The sequence below is a fragment of the Bos grunniens genome, chromosome 11 (assembly GCF_055505025.1).
Source record: "Bos grunniens cultivar Pamir isolate PY7600 chromosome 11, Bosgru_T2T1.0, whole genome shotgun sequence".
Taxonomy (NCBI): domain Eukaryota; kingdom Metazoa; phylum Chordata; class Mammalia; order Artiodactyla; family Bovidae; genus Bos; species Bos grunniens.
In genome coordinates this window covers 82833039-82851481 of record NC_141175.1, presented here as the reverse complement: position 1 = coordinate 82851481, position 18443 = coordinate 82833039, and the positions used below count along the sequence as shown (strand labels likewise).

Genomic DNA, 18443 nt, shown 5'->3' with positions numbered 1-18443 from the left:
CACAGCCACCATCAACATTTATTAAACCTGTCTGTATGTAGGTCAGCCAAGGATGGATGTTTTTGTTTTGTTTCTTAAGACTTGCAAACAGTCTGATCTGATCACTTAAGTATTGTTTTCATTTGTAAAAGGTGTACCATAAATGTTGATTTGATTCTGGAGTTGTCTTTTTAACATTTTTAGTTTTAGACTGTTGCACATCTTACAAGCAGCTATTGGTTTATGTAAATAAAAGATGTTTGTGCTATTATGTTAATATTACCTATGCTACAAACTAGAAAACTATTCCCTAGCACGGTCTTTAAGATTTTAGTGTATTATAATTGAATTTAACTGCTTAAACTCGAGGCTGATTGTAGGCACAGTTGTGAAATGAAGGACATCGGTCATCTTTCCTCCATCTCTGACCACTGCTCTATGTAACAGAGTCCCTCTTTCTGTCCTTGACTTACGGGGCTGTCTGACTCCACTCCTGGTGTGCTCTGTGGCCATGGTTTTTTGTCTGTCATTAAATGTCGGTAGGTTGATCAGGTAGTGTGGCAGACATGGTTGTCATCGGAGTACTTTGATAATCTTTTTTTTCAATTGTCAGAGAACCTTCCATCACAAAATTATTTTCCTCTTGCTTTTTTATACCTCAACTTTCCTGACTTTCTTGTTGAAATGTGTCAACTTATAGATAAATTATATTTTAATTATGAAAAGTTACTCTCACTTAAGGAATGACCAGTGATTTTTTTCCTTTGATGTTTTAAACTAAGTCTTTATACAAAAGCAGTTATATAAAGTAGCTATTTTCTATCTTGTTTTTATTATAGCATATTAATAATCAATTTTTCTATGAATATTCAGCAAATACATCTGTTTTAATGTTTTTTCTTGTGTTTCAACAGAAGGAGAATACATTAAAATGTTTATGCGAGGTCGACCAATTACAATGTTCATTCCTTCTGATGTTGAGAACTATGATGACATCAGAACAGAACTGCCTCCTGAGAAGCTCAAACTGGAGTGGGTGTATCCTTTTCTTTTGTGACAGCAAATTTGTTTGCTCTGTTTTTAAGAAAAATTACTTTACCTGACGTCTGTCAGAATTGTCTTTATGTCAAGTAAACGTGGTAAACAGTGACCACTTGAGAAAGTAAAGAGATGTCATCTCTAATCCTTTCACATATTATGTGTATATTGCTGTTAGCAACTTAAAAGCACCAAAATTTAATACCTTCAGATAGGGTAAGCAGTGTTCCATGGACATCAAGGCAGGTGCTTGTGGTGTAGTGAAAGAGGCATCAGACTAGAATTGGAAGGCTGGTGTTTTGAGTCTTGGCTCTGCCACTTACCCTCCATGAACCTTACTTCTTCCAATATAAAAAGAGGTCAGTAATCCCTACCTCACAGGTCCATTTTAAGAATTAAATAAGGAAACATCAGTTAAGCATTTTGTAACCTTTGAAATAATATGAATTATCTTATTAAGAGCTGAAATTAGCAAGGTGGATTCTAATTTGAGAATTAACTTCTTCATGACCAGACATTTTCTTTAAAATGAGTATATGAAACAGTGCTCCTTATTTCACTTAGGAAACCTTATTTCTCTTAGACATTCTTAAGAAATTCTCAGTGAAGCAGAAGAAACTTAATATTTGAACTTTGCTTTTTGCGTCCATTCTCTTATATCCCCTTTCCCACTCCTTGAATCAGTCCCTCCTTTTGGCAGAAATTAGCTTGAGAAGACTCAGCAATCCTGTGATTCTGCATAGTTTTTTTTTTAGCAGGCACTCTGCTTACACCAAACTGTGCCTGGCTGTCTTTTATTCATTAGTTAGGGTAAGTATAAGTGTCAAGTAGCTCTTCTTTTGTTCTTAGTTTTGGGCTGCACCATGCGGTTTGTGGGATCTTAGGTCCCAACTAGGGATCAAACCTGGTTAAGCAGTGAAAACACAGAGTCCAGCGGGTAGATCAACAAGAGATTCCCTCTGGTAGCCCTTCTTTTGATCTCTCTCTTTTTCTCTCTCCATTTAAGTTAGATCCTCCTTCTGTTTTCTCTTAGTATCCTGTTGTTTTTTCGTCCACAATTTCTAATGATATACTTGGTGTAAATTTTTGTTACCTTTGAAAAGCAAGAACTCCAGGGACACAGGCCCACATATTTTTGTTCAGAAGTGCATGTTCTACTCTATGCCTGATACACATTAGGAGCTCAATATGTATTTCTTGGTTGAATGAGGAAACTAAGATTTAAGCGTATTAAGTCTTGGAACTGCACAAGGGCTAATGGCAAGACATGAGTTTTATAGTTCCAGTCCAGTCCTCTTTTCTTATACTGATTCCCTTACATATCCATTAATAAATTATTTAACATTTTGAAAGTTGTGTTTGTTTGAAACCTTGACTCTTTATTTTAAGATACGGTTATCGAGGAAAGGATTGTCGAGCTAATGTTTACCTTCTTCCTACCGGGGAAATTGTTTATTTCATAGCATCCGTAGTAGTACTATTTAATTATGAAGAGAGAACTCAACGGCACTACCTGGGTCATACAGACTGTGTAAAATGGTTGGTATCATTTTATACATATATATATATATATTTCATGCTCTTTTTTTGTATTTTATTAAGCTAGGTTTTTATTGGAAATGATTTCTTGTGGAAAAATGAGAATTTAAGGATATTATGGACATCCTGTAGGTAGATTTCAAAAATAAAAAAGACTTACAGACCTCCAAAATAGTTGGTGTGATACCTGCATCAATAGGTACCTGCAATAGATACCTGCAACATATCATCTATAAATTTTGATGGGGGCTTCTTTGGCTTTCCCAGAGCTTTTATACTTTTTCCTCTGGCCTGAAACATCAGATATATGTGGCAGACTAGACTTTTACATACTTCTGAGAGTGATTATTGGTTACTTAATATTTATTGAGAATTTGTTTTATGTAGGTAAGTTTTGAACTTGAGACTTTGAGGAGAAAAGGGAAATGATAGCTGAATAAGGATCAAACTGTAAAACAGAATGAGAACCATAAAAATGTGAGAACTCCTTTTCTATGCTTGGCGTATTTTTGAAGTACTCAATTTTACTAATTTGAAGTTAACTTTAATTACCTATTGCTTAAGTTCATTATTTTCCAATATTTAAAATGTATTCTGGCAACTATATCTATACCTAGAAAAAAATTAATATACATTAGACTTAAAATATAGATATTGTTAAACTTTTAGAGATGATTAAAATTTTGTCTTTTTCACTAGAAGAATACATGTACAAGATTACTTATTACAACATCATTTTTGATGGTAAAGGTTGGAAAGAACCTGAATATCTTTTAACTGGTGACTAGTAACGTGTGGTTTCCATGCAGCCATGCAGCCATAAAGAAAGAATGAGGTTAGATGGACTTAGAGATTACCCTACTTAAGTGAAGTAAGTCAGAAAGAAAAAGACAATTAAAATATGCTATCACATATTTAGAATCTAAAATCTCATTAAGAAATAGACTTACTGAGTAGAGAATAGATTTATTGAGATTGGGGAGAAAAGAATTGGGAGTTTGGAATTAGCAGATGCAATCTATTATATATAGGATGGATATACAACACAGTCCTATTGTATAGCACAGGGAATTATATTCAGTACCCTGTGATAAACCATAATGGAAATGAATGTAAAAAAGAAAAAAAAAATACATATATATAACTGAATCACTTTGCTGTGCAACATAAATTAACACAACATTGTAAATCAACTCTGCTTCAATAAAATTAAGAAAGAATGAGGAGAGTGTTTGTGTATTAAGTGGAAAAATTCCTAAGATACATTTGTAAGTATCAAAGAACAAGAAAATGTGTAGTATTTTACCATTTGTGTAAAAAAGGAGGTGGAAGATAAATATTTATCTTGACTTTCACATAGGTAAAATTTTTCCAGAATTAGTAATAAAAAGAAACTGATTACAGCGATTACCTGGTTGATGTTACAGGGAGTAGGGATAATAACCAGATAGATGAGATTTTAGCAGAATTTCATAGGTGTTTTTATAGTTTTTGATATTTGAACCATGCACATATATTACCTAATCCAGTAATTTTGCTTTTTTAAATGTTTAAGATTTGAATTAAATATGGCAAAATGTTAGTTAGATTTTTCATTAACTCAATGTAATTGATCTATATTAAAGTAAAATTGCTGGATTAGGTAATATATGTGTCTGGTTCAAATATTAACTGTCAATGTAATTGATCTCAATAAAGTATATATGGGCTTCCATGATAGTTCAGTTGGTAAAGAATCTGCCTGCAATGCAGGAGACCCCAGTTCAATTCCTGAGTCAGGAAGATCCACTGGAAAAGGGATAGGCTACCCACTCCAGTGTTCTTAGGTTCCCTTGTGGCTTAGCTGGCAAAGAATCTGCATGCAATGCAGGAGACCTGGGTTTGATCCCTGGGTTGGGAAGATCCCCTGGAAAACGGAAAGGCTACCGACTCTAGTGTTCTGGCCTAGAGAGTTCCATGGACTCTATATTCCATGAGGTCACAAAGAGTTGGACACAACTGAGTGACTTTCACTTTCATTTTTCTTTCAAAGGATATGAACTATTTGAGAGGAAATAACATTAGTTAAAGCAACATATTGATAAACTCTAGCCTCTTTAATAATAAAAGAAATTAAACTGATAATCTTTTATACCAAATTATCAAGGCATGTTAAAAGGTATAATTCTTAATATGAGGAAGTTGTAGTGAAATTTTTAAAACATTTTTATTTATAACAATTTAAATTGATAATGTTTTGGAAAGTAATGAGCAATACATACCAAAAACAAAAAATGTATATTCTCTATTTATTGCTTAAATTCATTATTCTCCAACATTTAAAATCTTCACAAGATGTAATACTACATCTTCATGGTAATAAAACTATGTGAATATGTCTAGGTGTAAGACTAGAAAGAAACAAGTTCCTTTATCATGAACACGTGATAAATTTATCATGCCACAATTATGAGTAGATGTTTTCTTCAAATTTAGTGTTCTAATAATTCAGTTTAACAAAGAAGGCAGAAATACGGTAGAAAACTTAGAAAAGAAGTCCTGTAGGTAATTGATGTTTATTTGATTAGCCAAAGAAAATAAAACAAATGGGTCACATTGAGTTTTTTTAATGATTAAAAACTGTTTGAAAAATGTTGATACTGAGGCATGTTTCTGCTGTTTTACATCTTTCCTGTATTTAAAATTGTTGTTAACACTGCTTTTTAGCCTTGCTATACATCCTGACAAAATTAGGATTGCAACTGGACAGATAGCTGGAGTGGATAAGGATGGAAGGGTGAGTGGCACAGTTTTATGCATTCTGTACCAGGTGATATTGATATTAGGATGGAATTGATTGTATTTAACCCTAACTCATTTATTTCATTCTCTTAAAATTTAACTATTAAGGAATTTTTAGTATAAGCAGAGAAACAAATAATAGAATGTAATAACATTAAAAAAAGAACAAAAGAGTCACACTAAAATATTCCTTTTCAAAAAATAAGTGTTCTCCCTAAGGAAGCTATTTATTTATAAGAATGGGAGAACTGATAAGCTTATTAAAGTTCTTTTTTTAAGTATAGAATAATTTATCAGTCTGCTGGAAGGTATTATAATCATCCTAAATTGATGGATCCCTTAATTTTATATTTTACATATGATTTTATATGTAATTTATATATGACTAGAAATAACACTTAAAAGTTTTCAGTTATTCAATACTATTGACTTACATGACAAATTCCTTATTAATAAGGATCAGCAGTGAATATTAATGACTGATTAGCATGTATATGACTATACTTAATAACATTTTCTGCCTGGTTTCTTTAAAGAAAAGTAGTTGGAGGGGTTATGTTGGATGACTTTTAATACTCCTTCCAGTTCTAAATTCTGTTTAAGGGCTGTTTGCTTAGCAATTTTTTGGACACTGATTTTTTTTTTTTTTTAATATTATTTTCTCAGGAATGAAAGTAATGCAAAAAGCAGGATTTCCAGTGCAGATTTGCTGGTATTAGAATCCTGACTCTACCTTTTAATAGCTGGATAAATATGGACAAGTTATTTAAATCTCTTTTTCAAAATAGCATTGAAACTTATATATTGCCATATGTAAAATAGATGACCAGTGCAAGTTCGATGCAGGGCACTCAAAACAGTGCTCTAGGACAACCCAAAGGGATGGGATAGGGAGGGAGGTAGGAGGGGGATTCAGGAAGAGCAGAACAGATGCACCCTTGGCAGATTCATGTCAATATATGGCAAAAATCACCACAATATATATTGTAAAGTAATTAGCCTCCAATTAAAATAATTAATTTTAAAAACTATCTTAATTTCCTCATTTGTTAAATGGTGATTATAATAGCACCTAAGCCCCAGGGTCTGTGAGAATTAAATGAATTAACGCATGTGACGTACTAGAATAGTATACTGCACATAATAGATACTCAGATCATTTGCTGCTTCTATTATCACTTTGTCATTTCCTTATTTTTGTAGTATGAGAAGAAAATACCTACTTAAGATTCTTTGGGGGCATGTGTAAATGTACTGGCTATTTTTTATTAGATATTTATCCATCCATCATTATTTTTTAAAGATGGCAAGCAGTTCTTGTAGGAGTGGTATTTTCATCTATGTAAATACTAGTTAAGTCCTGCTATCTTGTATTTTTCCCCTTGTTTTTGCAGCCCCTGCAACCCCATGTCAGAGTGTGGGATTCAGTTAGTCTTTCTACACTGCAAATTATTGGACTTGGAACTTTTGAACGTGGAGTAGGATGCCTGGATTTTTCAAAAGCAGTAAGTAACAATTTTTAAGGGAGTAAGCCAGCCACACAAAGATACAGAAAAGACGTTAAGCTCAGTTTTGTGTGTGTGTTCATAGAAAGTGATCACTGAATTGAAAAATTAGATGTTAGCTGTTGCTTATCAGTGGCCAGCATTTTAACTGAAATACTAAAGGACTTTGGTTTAGATAAGATCCAGGATATTACACTTAATTATACTTATTTTGTTCTGCCTGAAATAGAATTGCAGTGTAATAGCAGGAAATGGTTAAAGGAATGCATACATAGCATAGTAAAATTGAAGTAAGTAATAAGATATGTTTTTGATTCAGCTTGAGTCATAGAAGTCTATTTTATTTAGAAAATTTACAGACATGAAACTTGGCCAATTCTGCCCCAAGTATTGTCTTTTCTTAATGTCATGTTGCAGCAAAGAAAACAGCCAGATCTTTGTGCTCACTAAAGTCATGAATTGTTTTGGTTCTGAATTGTTGATTGCATGGTTTTATATTTAAGTTTAAAATTCAGCATCTAGCAATCTTAACCTAAGTCTTGATGCTTTATTCTGGGGAGAATGAAATAAGATGTTGCTCATTTAAACATTCTGTTTATTCTTGAACTATATGTAATTGTTACAGACCATACAGGAGAACATCTATATTTTTAGGATGCATAATTTTTACTTTCAAACACAAATATCCCTCCAGATTTTATTGGGCCTTGTTCTTACTTTAGAATATATTTATGTATTCACATTTATCTCTTTAATTCCTAACTATTGCAGCTGTATTCTGGATTATGGCTGTTTTGTGGGATGTGGAGGAGGAAGGGACATTTTTAGAGCAGAAGTATAAATTTGGGTGGATACAGGAACTTTACTAGCTTACAAGTACTGAATGTCAAGGGTTCTCATGAATCAGGAATTAGAAGAAAGGAGATGAGAAAAGGAGATGAGCAGAGAGAAGGGAAATACTTTTACTACCTTTTTTACCCCCTAAAATCTCTGTAGCAGTAACTGTTGTCTTCTTGTTGATACCTTTGTTACAATGTTAGGATTATCTTGAATTGCCTCATACACTGACTTTTCCTAGTTTAGGTAATCATTCCAATACAGGGTAAAAGAAAGCAGAAGAGAAGAGAATAAGCTCTGCCCTTCCTCAGTACTCTCACTTGTCACCACAGTATTTCTTTGTTCCATATACATCATAAGGTATAGATTACAAATGCTACTAGAAAAAAAATAATCTTTTAATATCATCCACAGTTCTTTTTCTGGGAGGCATCAATTAGTGAATGAAAATAGTTTCAGGAAAATAGAAAGGAATTTATGTTTTTATTTATCTTGTTTATTCATTTTAATATAAATCAAGAATATCATGAAAAACTAAAATTGGCAAACTTTCACATAATTTATTCCAACAGATTTACCGAAATTTAGGACCAAAGTTATAAAATTATATACATTTCACGTCTACTGCAAAGGAAAATACTTCAAAAGCAGTCAGAACACTTTAAAGCAGAAAATACTTTAAGATGCAGAATGGACTATCCTCAAAATTGATTATTTGCTATTTTTGAATAGTGGAAGTGGCTAGATAGCAAATGGAGATCAACCTAGGGGGAAAAATTAGAAACATGAAAAAAAATTAAGAATCCTTATTATATTTCTTAAGAAAATACAGTCTTAGTAAATAGTATATTCATTGTATTTCAAGGAACCATGAGTTTAAAGGATTTTGGATTTATCTTAATGTTGGCGGTTTTCATAATATGGTATTTCTTTTTAAAAAGTAAGCCTTATCTGAAGATTTTTAAATGCCTTATTTCAACTGACTTTTCTTTAGGATTCAGGTGTTCATTTATGTGTTATCGATGACTCCAATGAGCATATGCTTACTGTGTGGGATTGGCAGAAAAAATCAAAAGGAGCAGAAATAAAGGTAAAAAAATTTCGAACAGGGTATTTGTCTTTTAGAATACATTTTTTGTTTTATAAGTCCTTGGAAGTATGTTGCATATTCTTGGGTTTCAGGAGAGTACCAGCTGACCAAATTCATCAGATTTGCTGATTTGTCATCATTCTTACGATGGTGGTGGTTTAGTCACTAAGTCATGTCTGACTCTTGCGACCCCATGGACTGTAGCTAGCCAGGCTCCTCTGCCCATGGGATTCTCCAGGCGAGAATACTGGAGTGGGTTGCCATTTCCTTTTCCAAGCATTCTTATAGTACCTTTAAGATAAAATAGTCAAGCAGCTTCAGCCACTTTCAGTGATGTTTCAGTTACATTGTACTACTGAAATGCTGAAGTAGTTGGATATCTAATCTCAAAATTAAGACTACATGTTCTACTTGGCTTGTTCTTTAACAAAATGTTATTTTGTTCAATCTATAAGGATTAAAAAATCTAAAGGAAAAATTCAGCCTCGGGAATATGACTGACATAACTGAAAAAACATAACAGTAATAAGTTTTTTGGTCTTAATTATATTTGTGGGACTACTACATAAAATGCTACAGCATTTATAGTTGCTGTGGAATAGTGTTAATCCTTTTGTGTGGAGCAGGCTATAACTTGTAAGAAAGGAATGAGGTTAGCATTGCAGCTGCATTCATATGGCTCAGAAAATAGCCTCCCTCTGACAGGCTTTCAGAGGGATCCAGAGGTACAGGATGGCTTTTAAAAGCCTATGACATATTTGCTTTACTCTTGAATAACATCACATTCCTCCTCAGTTGCTCTCCAAGTTTTGTTTTGTAAAATCTTCAAGCTTTCAACTTGTTGGATGAAAAGAGGTTATTTCTTTTAGATAGTTTTAATCTTTTGACAGAAGTAGGGTAGATTTTATTTTACTTGAATATAAGGTGTCAGGAAACCTCAAATTTTAAAAAATCATAAATGAAGATAGATTGTCTTTCAGCCATTGTTCAGAGTAATTTTACGTTGAAACATAGGGAAGTTATACCACAGTGAAACATAAATTTTGGTCCTTTGTATTAAAGGCTGCCAGATGAAGTCTTATGGTTTTCCTCCTACTGGCCTCTCCTCAATCTCCTTTCTGGAACCTTCAGCGTATATGTTGCTGAGAGTTACATCCCATGTCTTGTACAAACACCATATGCTGCTCCGTTTGCTCCCATGGCCTTGATGTGTCCCATACCAGCTAACTCCAGCCCAGAGCAACAAGGGCAACTCTTGTTGCCTGTTGGACATCTTCATATGAATACCCCAGCCCGCAATGCATACAGATACGTACTAATCATATTTATTAGCCCCCAATCAGTTTTGCCTCTCAGTGAGTAGCATCACATTCCACATAACTGCCCAAGCTGAAAATTCAGGCATCATTCATGACTCTTTCCCTCACTTTCACACTCAGCCAGTCAACAGGTGCTTTCAATTCTGTGTCCTTAATCTCTGTGTTAGAACTCTTTCTCCCTTTCTCTCTCTCTTTTTTTTTTAATTTTTTGTAATTTTTAAATAATTTATTTTTTTGGCCACACTGCACAGCTTGGGGGATCTTAGTTCTCTGACCATGGATTGAACCCAGGGCCATGGCAGTAAAGTGCCTAATCCTAACCACTGGACCATCAGGGAAGTCCCTATAATAGAAGTCTTTCATTGCAAATGAAAGTGGTATAAACCCTAAAGAAGATAATACATGTGTTGACCAAAAGACAAGTAATCAAAAATAACAGAAGCAAAAAAGAAAGTTACTCAAATGTCCATCAATAAGAGAATGGATAAGTCAGCGCTGTGGTCTTTCCCTGTAAAGGAATCCTGTAAAGCAGTTTGCATGATCAAATTGCAGTGTATATACCAACATTAAATGTATCTCACAAATGTAATGATAAAATAAGCTAGACACAAAAGAATACCCTCTATATTATTCCACTTAAATAAAACAGACAAAGCTAATCTTTGCTGCTGCAAATCAGGATCATGGTTATTTCAGTGGAGGGAGAGGATGGTAACTAGAAGAGGGATCTGGGATGTTAGTAATGTTCTGTTTCTTGCTTTAGATGCTATACACAGGTGTGTTCAGTTTGTGAGAATTTATCAAACTGTGTACTTAGGATTTGTGAACTTTTCTGATTATATAGTATGAGTGAGTGAGTGAAGTCGCTCAGTCGTGTCCGACTCTTTGCGACCCTGTGGACTGTAGCCTACCAGGCTTATCCGTCCATGGGATTCTCCAGGCAAGAATACTGGAGTGGGGTGCCATTGCCTTCTCCAGGGCATCTTCCTGACCCAGGGATCGAACCTGGGTCTCCCGCATTGGAGGCAGATGCTTTAACCTCTGAGCCACCAGGGATTATATAGTATACATTAATAAAAAGTTAAAATATCCTATAAAGCTACACTAAAACCCAAGTGATTTATTTTCATAGATTACTTCAGTGTGTATCTTGAACATCTTATCACTAGAACTATGGGTGTGTATACTTGGAAGTATTTATACCAGTGTGTGTTAGTCGCTCAGTTGTGTCCAACTCCTTGTGACCCCATGGACTATAGCCTTCCAGGTTCCTCTGTCCATGGGCTTTCCCAGGCAAGAATACTGGAGTTGGTTGCCATTTTCTTCTCCAGGGGATCTTCCTGACCCAGGGATCGAACCCGGGTCTCCTGCATTGCTGGCAGATTCTTTACTGTCTGAGCCAACAGGGAAGCCCGGGGAGTGTTTATAGTTAGCTTTATAATCCTTGATTTATAGTTAGTTTTATAATCCTTGATTAATCAGTTTCATGTAAGATCTGTTGAGTAGTTTTGTTCATGTGAAAGCTAAGGACTCTTCGATCAGTCTTTTAAAGATTCTGAGTCTGGAAGAGAAATCACTAATTTTGCTTTGTTATTAACGTATTATCTTTTTCTTCCTTTTTTCCTTCCAGTTTTGTTGAAATATAATTGACATACAGGCCTGTTTAAGATGTATAGCATAATGATTTGACTTAAATTTGTCATGAAATGATTATCACAATAAATTTTGTGAACATCCATCATCTCATACAGATAGAAAATAAAAGAAATAGGAAAAAATCCTTTTCCTTGTAATGAGAATTCTCTTTACAAGTTTTGTATGTAGCATTCAGCAATGTTAATAATATTTTTTACATTACATCCTTAGTGGTGTACTTTTTATATATTTATTTTTTTATTGAAATATACTTGATTTCCAGTGTATTAGTTCTAGTATATAGCAGAGTGATTCAGTGTGTGTGTGTGTGTATATATATATATATATATATACGCACACACACATATACACAAACATATATGTATACACACACACAGGTATATATTCTTTTTCAGATTCTTTTTCCAATATAGTTATTACTAAATATTGAATATAGTTGCCTGTGCTATATAGTAGGTCCTTATTGTTTTATCTATTTAATATATAGTAGTGTATATATGTTACTCCCAAATTCCTAATTTATCCCTTTCCACTTTGGTAACCGTAAGTTTGTTTACTATTAGTCCGTTTATGTTTTGTAAATAAAATTCATTAGTATCATTTTTTTAGATTACACTTTTAAGTGATAGCACATGATATTTGTCTTTCTCTGTCTGACTCTGTTGTTTTTGTTGGTTAGTCACTATATTGTGTGCGACTCTTGCAACCCCATGGACTGTAGCTCCTCTGTCTGTGGGATTTCCCAGGCAAAAATACTGAAGTGGGTTGCCATTTCCTTCTCCATGGGATCTTCCCACCCAGGGATTGAACCTGCATCTCCTGCTTGGCAGTTGGATTCTTTACCACTGAGCCACCCGGGAAGGCCCCCCCTCACTGACTTAGTATGATAATCTCTAAGCCCATCCATGTTGCTATAAATGGTATTATTTCATTTCTTTTTATGGCTGAGTAATATTCCATTGTATTTATGTACCACATCTTCTTTATCCACTCATCTGTCAGTGAACATTTAGGTTGCCTCCATGTCTTGGCTATTGTAAATAATGCTGCAGTGAACATTAGGTGCATATATTTTTTTGAATTATGGTTTTTTCTGGATATAGGCCCAGGAGTGGGATTATATAAGATCATATGGTAGTTCTGTTTTTAGGTTTTTAAGAATCTCCATACTGTTCTCCATAGTGACTTTACCAATTTACATTCCCACTAACAGTATAGGAGGGTTCCCTTTTCTCCACCCCTTCTCCAGCATTTATTATTTATAGACTTTTTGATGATGGCCATTCTGACTGGTGTGAAGTGATACCACATTATAGTTTTGATTTGCATTTCTCTAATAATTAGCAGTATCTAACATCTTTTCTTGTGCCTTTTGGCCATCTGTATGTTTTCTTTGGAGAAAGGTCTATTTAGATCTTTTGCCCATTTGTTCATTTGTTTGTTGGATACTGAGCTATATATATATTTTGGAGATTTGTCTCTTGTTGGTTGATTTTCTCCTTTCTGTGGGTAGTCTTTTCATTTTGTTTATAGTTTCCTTTGCTGTACAAAAGCCTCTTACATTTAACTAGGTCCCTTTCTTAGGTATTTTTGGTGGAAAGCACATAAAAGCTCTCTGTGGTTTTTTGTTTGATTTTTCCTTCCATAGGAATCCATAGTGACCATTCAGCCTTCAGTCTGAGGATGAATCTCTAAATCAGTAATATTTTCTTTTTTTTTTAAATTTTATTTTATTTTTAAACTTTACAATATTGTATTAGTTTTGCCAAATATCGAAATAAATCCGCCACAGGTATACCCATGTTCCCCATCCTGAACCCTCCTCCCTCCTCCCTCCCCATACCCTCCCTCTGGGTCGTCCCAGTGCACCAGCCCCAAGTCTCCAGTATCGTGCATCGAACCTGGACTGGCGACTCGTTTCATACATGATATTATACATGTTTCAATGCCATTCTCCCAAATCTCCCCACCCTCTCCCTCTCCCACAGAGTCCATAAGACTGATCTATACATCAGTGTCTCTTTTGCTGTCTTGTACACAGGGTTATTGTTACCATCTTTCTAAATTCCATATATATGCGTTAGTATACTGTATTGGTGTTTTTCTTTCTGGCTTACTTCACTCTGTATAATAGGTTCCAGTTTCATCCATCTCATTAGAACTGATTCAAATGTATTCTTTTCAATGGCTGAGTAATACTCCATTGTGTATATGTACCACAGCTTTCTTATCTTGAATGAATGATCAATAGTAATAGTAAAAAAAAAAAAACGGGGGGGGTTTTAAGACCAAAATGGCAGTGTCTTTAAGACAGAATTTATATTGCTCTTTCATTTGCTAGTTTTAGTGTTCTTTTCCCTGAATGTGCAAGAAATTAAAACTGTGATTTGCGTAAATGTCTTTTTAGTGCAGTTATTATATATAGATGGCATAAAAGATAATATAATAAGATAAGGACATCAAATTTAAACCATTTTATTCTAAAAATGTATTACTTAAGTTTTTCAGGAAAATAGACTTTGGAAGAAAAGGCATTTCCTTAAAAATTTTCCCTATCTTTGGGACTTCCCTGATGGTCCAGTGGTTAAGATTCTGTGTTTCCACTGCTAGGGTCACAGGTTTGATTACCTGGTCAGTGAACTGAGATCCCACATGCTACATGTGGTGTGGCCAAAAAATAAAATTCCGTGTCTTTGATTATCGGGACCTGTAATTGGTATTTAATGAAGATAAGGATATACATGCATCTAAAGCTGTATTTCTCTTTTCACAGACAACAAATGAAGTTGTTTTGGCTGTGGGGTTCCATCCAACAGATGCAAATATCATAATAACATGTGGTAAATCACATATTTTTTTCTGGACCTGGAGTGGCAATTCACTAACAAAAAAACAAGGAGTTTTTGGGGTAAGGATCAGAATGTTACAACTTCATTATAGAACTTTAATTTTGAGTAAGGATAAAGTCATCATGCCAAAGGGGAAAACTGAAAATTCTCATTGTTTCATTGTAGAAATACGAAAAACCAAAATTTGTGCAGTGTTTAGCTTTCTTGGGAAATGGAGATGTTCTTGCTGGAGACTCAGGTGGAGTCATACTCATATGGAGCAAAACTACTGTAGAGCCCACACCTGGGAAAGGGCCTAAAGGTATAGTATCTCATGTGGGATCATCCTTTTTAGTTTGCAGTGTCACTGTTGCAGTCCCATCTGCTACCCAGACCAGGGGAGAGGGAGCTGTAAGGAGACCGTATGAGAGGCACTAACATACATTTCTTTTTCTATGGTTCTTCATAACAGCCTTTTTTAAAATCAAATTATCTACTCATTTATTAAGCATATATAGCCTACATTTGGCTACCTTTCCTTCCAGGAGATTAATACAAAATAATTAGAAAAGATGATACAAATACCATGTTAAAAACTATAGAGATTGAGAGAGAAGTCACCCCAGTCTTCAGTATTTTGTAAAGCCCCCACAGAAGAAATGGTATTTAAGCTAAACCATAGTGAATGTAGAACACTACAGAAGATAGGGAACCTTAATCCCAGTTACGGATCAGTGTACATTAAGGGAGGAAAATGGTTATGACTGTGACGCAGCCAGAATGGTGTGAATAACTTTGTCATGTGTTAACAGAAACAAGAAATAGCCAGCATGAAGGAATGACACTTCCAGGATAGTGTGAATGAATTTGTCATGTGTGAACAAACAAGAGATAGCCAGCATGAAGGAAATACTGTTTTAAAAAATAGCAGTGTTTTGCAGTTGCTCTTATCAATTTAAACTAATATATACTGAGCCCTTGAAAATTCAAACAGAGATTAAAGATACAGATTTTTTTGAGTTACCCACAATAATCCTTAAACCTGATTGAGTTCACCATGGAAGATAGAAGAGCTATGAGGCCAAGGATACTTTGTCCCACAGTTAGATGACCAGAAAAGAGCCTGCAAGGATTGCAGATTTTTTAAAAAGAAGTTAGTAAGATAGAACTTCTTATTTAGTGCTCCTGAACAAAGAAGAGGAGAACGTTCCCAGGAGTATCAGGAAGGAGGTCTATAGGAAGGTCAAGAAGAATAAGAACCAAGAAAAGACCATTAGAAGTTCACAATTTCAATAGAAAAATTAAGGCTGTAGAACAGCTGAGTGTAGAATAGCCAGTTTTTAAATGGAGACTTTTGAGAATCCCAATTGAAAATGGAATGAAAAGTAGAGTTACTCGAATCAATAGTCTTTTTAAGGTTGACTAAACCTGAAAGTAAAATGAGTATTGTGGTGGAAAAAAGATGAAAACTCTTAAGAGAGATGGGAATAACTGGATTGGACATCAGAAGAAAGATTATCCTTCAAAAAGAGTGATACTGTACATTTATTCTGAAACTGGAGCTTTGGAAAACTAGTATCTTACGTGGCTAAATGATAGAGGTCATGCAGAATTAACATTGCTCTCTGTTAAAAGCTTGAAGTTATTTTTAAATGGGTAATATAAGAATAGTATACATCATGTAATACAGTATACAGTAGTGTACATATACTACTGGAACTAGCAAACAGTAGTATACATCATGGAATCAGACTCCATCACTTCAGAATTCTACTTGTTGGAGTTGGGATCCAGCTGAAACCTTAGACCTGCCTGTGGATATTAGATTTATTAAAATACTAAAACTGAAGACCTGCAAAATTTAGCGGTATCATTTTCTAAATAGTCATTAAAATTGTCCTTATCCACTTAAAAAAGGATGGGCCCAAGGACCTTTTCCTTTCTTTTTTTTTTTAAATTTTTGAAAATTTTTATTGAAGAATAGTTGATTTACAATGTTGTATTGGTTTCAGGTGGATTGCAAAGTAAATCAGTTATAGGTATACTTACATACACTCTTTTTTAGATTCTTTCCTTATAGAGGCCATTACAGAGTACTGAGTGGAGTTCCCTGTCCTATACAGTACGTGCTTTTTAGTTACCTGTTTTATATATAGTAGTATGTATGTGTTAGTCCCAGTCTCCCAATTTAATCCCTTCTCTTTCTTACCCCCTCAAATCAGTTCAGTTGCTCAGTCGTGTCCTACTCTTTGCAACCCCACAGACCACAGCACACCAAACCCTTCTGTTCATCACTAACTCTCGGAGTTTACCCAGACTCGTGTCTATTGAGTCGGTGATGCCATCCAACCATCTCATCCTATGTCATCCCCTTCTTCTCCTGCCCTCAATCTTTCCCAGCATCAGGGTCTTTTCAAATGAGTCAGCTCTTCGCATCAGGTGGCCAAAGTATTAGAGTTTGAGCTTCAACATCAGTCCTTCCAGTGAACATTCAGGACTGATTTCCTTTAGGATGGACTGGTTGGATCTCCTTGCAGTCCAGGGGACTCTAAAGAGTCTTCTCCAACACCACAGTTCAAAAGCATCAGTTCTTCGGCACTCAGCTTTCTTTATAGTCCGACTCACACCCATACGTGACTACTGGAAAAAACATAGCTTTGACTAGATGGACCTTTGTTGGTCAAGTAATGTCTCTGCTTTTTAATATGCTATCTAGGTTGGTCATAACTTTCCTTCCAAGGAATAAGTGTCTTTTAACTTCATGGCTGCAATCACCATCTGCAGTGATTTTGGAGCCCAAAAAAATAAAGTCTGATGCTGTTTCCACTGTTTCCCATCTATTTCCCATGAAGTGATTCGTTTTCTGAATGTTGAGCTTTAAGCCAACTTTTTCACTCTCCTCCTTCACTTTCATCAAGTGACTCTAGTTCCTCTTCACTTTCTGCCATAACGGTGGTGTCATCTGCATATCTGAGGTTATTGAGATTTCTCCCAGCAATCTTGATTCCAGCTTGTGCTTCTTCCAGCCCCACGTTTCTCATGATGTACTCTGCATATAAGTTAAATAAGCAGGGTGACAATATACAGCCTTGACATACTCCTTTCCCAATTTGGAACCAGTCTGTCTGTTGTCCCACGTCCAGTTCTAACTGTTGCTTCCTGACCTGCATATAGGTTTCTCAAGAGGCAGGTCAGGTGATCTGGTATTCCCATCTCTTTCAGAATTTTCCACAGTTGATTGTGATCCACACAGTCAAAGGCTTCGGCATAGTCAGTAAAGCAGAAATAGATGTGTTTCTGGAATTCTCTTGCTTTTTCGATGATCCAGCAGATATTAGCAATTTGAACTCTGGTTCCTCTGCCTTTTCTAAAACCAGCTTGAGCATCTGTAAGTTCACTATTCATATATTGCTAAAGCCTGGTTTGGAGAATTTTGAGCATTACTTTACTAGTGTGTGAGATGAGTGCAATTGTGTGGTAGTTTGAGCATCCTTTGGCATTGCCTTTCTTTGGGATTGGAATGAAAACTGACCTTTTCCAGTCCTGTGGCCGCTGCTGAGTTTTCCAAATTTGCTGGCATGTTGAGGGCAGCACTTTCACAGCATCATCTTTCAGGATTTGAAATAGCTCTACTGGAATTCCATCACCTCCACTAGCTTTGTTCATAGTGATGTTTTCTAAGGCCCACTTGACTTCACATTCCAGGATGTCTGGCTCTAGGTCAGTGATCACACCATCGTGATTATCTGGGTTGTGGAAATCTTTTTTGTACAGTTCTGTGTATTCTTGCCACCTCTTCTTAGTATCTTCTGCTTCTGTTAGATCCATACCATTTCTGCCCTTTATTGAGCCCATCTTTGCATGAAATGTT

At 35.2% G+C, this 18443-nt stretch overlaps 1 protein-coding gene across 15 annotated transcripts in view; it reads left to right on the top strand.

The window, feature by feature from the left end:
• EML4 (EMAP like 4) overlaps nt 1–18443 on the top strand; it is a 155081-nt gene that overhangs the window by 102078 nt on the left and 34560 nt on the right. For all 15 annotated transcript variants that reach the window (XR_015137088.1, XR_015137087.1, XM_086327287.1 and 12 more), the window contains 7 exons: nt 894–1017; nt 2407–2556; nt 5263–5332; nt 6732–6842; nt 8674–8769; nt 14518–14652; nt 14759–14894. Coding sequence is in view for 13 of the 15 variants with exons in the window: in XM_086327287.1 (XP_086183413.1) it covers nt 894–1017; nt 2407–2556; nt 5263–5332; nt 6732–6842; nt 8674–8769; nt 14518–14652; nt 14759–14894 (822 nt within the window). In the remaining 2 variants the exon portion in view is untranslated. The remainder of the gene's footprint in view (nt 1–893; nt 1018–2406; nt 2557–5262; nt 5333–6731; nt 6843–8673; nt 8770–14517; nt 14653–14758; nt 14895–18443) is intronic.